General features: G+C 35.6%; 1 protein-coding gene across 1 annotated transcript in view; it reads right to left on the bottom strand.

Moving 5' to 3' along the window:
- LOC128875194 (acetylcholine receptor subunit alpha-like) overlaps nt 1-3,968 on the bottom strand; it is a 213,288-nt gene that overhangs the window by 200,867 nt on the left and 8,453 nt on the right. Inside the window, exon 2 of the mRNA XM_054120582.1 lies at nt 665-955. Within this exon, the coding sequence (XP_053976557.1) occupies nt 665-871 (207 nt within the window). The 5' untranslated portion in view covers nt 872-955. The remainder of the gene's footprint in view (nt 1-664; nt 956-3,968) is intronic.

Raw genomic sequence — 3,968 nt, 5'->3', positions numbered from 1 at the left:
GTGTGTGTGTGTGTGTGTGTGTGTGTGTGTGTGTGTGTGTGTGTGTGATAGTCAATATGTCAATATATACATATAATTATTATATATATACACATATATGTATTAACACCCTATATTGTATATAACAAATATGAGCTTGTATTACATGAAAAAAGAATGTGTGAATAGTGTACACCTTAAGAAAGCGACAAAGAGCACTTGTCCCTATACATACATATGTATACATAAGTCAGTGTAATAAGTATTCATACAGGAACCAATTCAAAATAAAGCTTCGTATATTTATTTTATCAATAAATTTTAGAGGAAGAAATAATTAACCAACATTCCTACATATTTTTAGAATAGAATTCGCGTAAATTAAAGTTTATTATTTTTACTGTTAGCCTCTTATTTCTTTTCTTATTAATTTTATATTAAATTGGTTGCTGTACGAACACTTCTTACACTGACTGTATATCTTGATACATGTACCATATTTTTATTTGATTTCCTATGTTATTCGAATAGGAACCTTCAAGGAATCATGCACTTTTACAAATTTTACGCTCCCCTAAGTTTATCCTGTTTAATCGCTAATTAAGTTTGTCTGGATTTCCAATGTCCCGTCGGAAGAGACATCTTAGTGCAAAGGGTGAATTGAAGAAAGCATAGTTCTACTCACCACATCGATGAGCTGCGAGAGCTTGAGTTTAATGCACACGCGTAGTACGTCCGATGTATTCACAACAGGGCGTACTAGTTTGTTGTAGTTAGATAACAGGTCGTCGTAAAGGCGTTTTGCATCCGGATTGCCGGCGACAGCGCCGTGAACCACCAATGCCGAGAGAAACCATACGCGCAGTGTTTCCCCTATTATGGGGGGCATCATTGTCCCCTGATTCCTCCACTATGATCGACACACTCGCCCCCTTTGAATCTTCTCGCTCGACCACACGAACCACGAACCACAAATCTATAAAATATACAAAACGAAATGGAAATTAATTTTTCACTGCTGCGGTAACAATTTATGGAAATCAAGAATACGAAAGTATCGCGGAATTTATGTTTCGTTCTATAGGGTTGCATTCGTTTCTTGCAACATCACACAAGATTTAAACGCGGCGCGCCTCTTTGCCTAATTTCGTCATCTAGTAAAGATGTCGCCAAAGTTAGTTCCGGGATATGTACATCATGCGTGGTGATAAGTAGTAAAAGATTATCTTCTTATTTTTGTTTAAGGGGGGAGAGTCAAGTAAAATTCAAAATTTTGACCTTTTTTTTGTTTTAGAAAATTAGTTTACCATCTGGAGAATGTGCTCCGACCATTTCAGCTAAAACTTTGAAGTCTAAGTGTACCTGCAAAGTCATTAAAGTGATGCGCTCCGAACGGTACACGAAGGACTACTTTTATATCCGGAAACTCTAAACGCATTTTTCACAAAACACAAAATTTCGCGTGCCGTGCAACGTACCTTAGAAATTTCTCAGCCGATTGCTATGAAACTTGACACAAAATATTCCTTAAACTATTCTCCTTTGCATCAACCTAAAGGTTTTTATAAACATTGAAATAAACAATCTTTCTAATCATTTTTTTTTATAACAAGATTTTTTTAACGTGACGTAACATTTTTAATTAAAAAATATTTTTTTTTAATCTAGGTTGATGCAACGCGGATTACTATATTTTAACGAAAAATTGGTGGATTTTTTATTTCAAATAATTAGAGTGATCTGTGCATTGCACGGCGCATTTTCGAGAAGCCAACTTCAAACAGCTGCTGTTCATTCATTTATGAATATTTTTAAATAAAAAAAATTATATAGATTATCTAGATGCTACAAAATAACAAGTAATAAGTTGTAAATAAATATATATTACGCACTCTTCAAAAATAATTCGCAAAAAAGAGGTTATTTACTTGACCCTCCGCCTTTTAAATATTGATCTGTGGAGGTGGATCCGCAGACGAAGTGTATATTTCTGTTTTGTTGCGGTTAATGAAATACTTAATAAATATATTTTGTCTAACATTTATCAGTGATCACGTGTTGTTCCTTTCTTTTCGTTCAAATATAATCTATATCTACAGGTTCAACTAATTCGTTTTACTATTAGGTTGTCTAACAAATTTCTTTCGCTACCATCGCATTCAACTATTTTGTGTGGTAGTGTTTATACAGGGTGTCCCGTAACTGGTGGCACAGGCGAGTATAGGGTGATTCTACGTAAAAAATTGAATAAAAAATGTAGAATAAAATTTTGTCACGTGACACTCTATTTTCGAAAAAAATAAACCCGGACACTTGGACCAGCTTCAGCTCGACGGATTGCATTGTAGATCATAAGCATAAGAAGAAAGTAAAATCAATGTAAGAGATATCATCATGTTGACAATGTTTGAAAACATTGCAAGAAGCACGGAAGTACTCTCCTACTCGGAACAGTAACGTAACAAATAAAATACGTCGAACTGAAGCTACATCAAATACTCGCAAACTCGACAAATTTACAAACTTATTTTTTTCGAAAATAAAGTATCTGAAACAATTTTATTCTACCTTTTCGATTCAATTTTTCACGTAGAGTCAACCCCTACTCGCTTGTACCACTAGTTATGGTACACCCTGTATAAATAGACAACTTTGTCTCTTACGTAAATATTGAATATGTGTTACTAATGAGACGAAGGAAACCTTTGGAACAGGAATATCGCAATCGAAACAACTTCTACGCAGTTACATTAATCGCAATTAATTCGAGTTGTCGTAATTTACAACCATTTCTCTATTTCCCCTAGTTTCCTTGCAAATTACCAGACCTTTCGCCTTAAATCAATAACAATAATACGTACAGTTACGGTGTACGAATACTTTAGTAAATAAGCTACCGTGCTTTTATAAATTTTATCTGCCAATGTTGTCTTTATATTCGAAGAGAACCAGCGACGATTTTATTTATGGCATTTTGAAATGAAAATAACAATTTGTAGGAGTCTCTACGAAAAATGAGGCACAGAGATTCAAACCCACGATCCTCGGATCCACAGTCGACCGCTTTTCCTACACGACCAATCTCACACCCTATAATTCGTGTTCTTGGAAATGGTGACACGCTTTCAGACTATTGCGACACTTACTTACTATTAACCCTTTGCACTCGAGGCCTATTTTTCTAGTGTCTACCAGCAACTCGAGATCCTTTCTTAGTATTCTATTGCCACGAATGCTAAGCTTAGATTAACCTCGAACATGTAGCCCGATTGTCGTTTTATTGGCACCTCGAGTTCAAAAGAAATGAAACCTAATGAAACATTACTGCTGGTAGATTTGCTGCGTGAAACCTAGTGGTGACCGACAGTCACCTCTCGAGTGCAAAGGATTAACATGTGGAAAGAGAAGAACTGAACTTTCTATGGGAATGTCAGAATACAGTGAAGTCTCCACAAATGCACAAATTTCTCTCCCATAAATGCCCTAAAACCATCCCCACCCCTTAAGGGGTCAAGGAGTTCGATTGCCGAGCAGTGTTTATATGATCGTATATTCTCTGATGTTTGCCGACGAGTTTCGAACGGAGAGAAGGACAGCGAATAAAGAACAGGACGGAGCGAATGCAACGGTGGAACTTTTGTATTATTAACATTTTTGTTGTAAAACTTTTACCATCATATTCCTGACATTTATCTGATTACAATGAAACCAAGCACGATATAATTCGGATGATATTTACCAGGCATCCTTTTTTAGTTAGTGTTCTACGAAATGTGATACATAATAAGTTGTTACAAGTAATTACGTTGAGAATTACGTCGTGTTTAGTCTCATTTTAATCAGAAAAAAGTCACGAATGCGATGGTAAAAGCTTTACAACAAAAAAGTTAATAATAAAAAAGTTTCACCGTTGCATTACATTGTCTCACCGACATACTCTGGTGTTTTCGCTCCGTCTTCTTCTTTTATTCGCTGTCCTTCTCTACGTT

The sequence above is a fragment of the Hylaeus volcanicus genome, chromosome 4, assembly GCF_026283585.1.
Source record: "Hylaeus volcanicus isolate JK05 chromosome 4, UHH_iyHylVolc1.0_haploid, whole genome shotgun sequence".
NCBI classification, from domain to species: Eukaryota; Metazoa; Arthropoda; class Insecta; order Hymenoptera; family Colletidae; genus Hylaeus; species Hylaeus volcanicus.
Note: the sequence above shows the minus strand (reverse complement) of the source record. Positions and strands in the feature narration are given on the sequence as shown.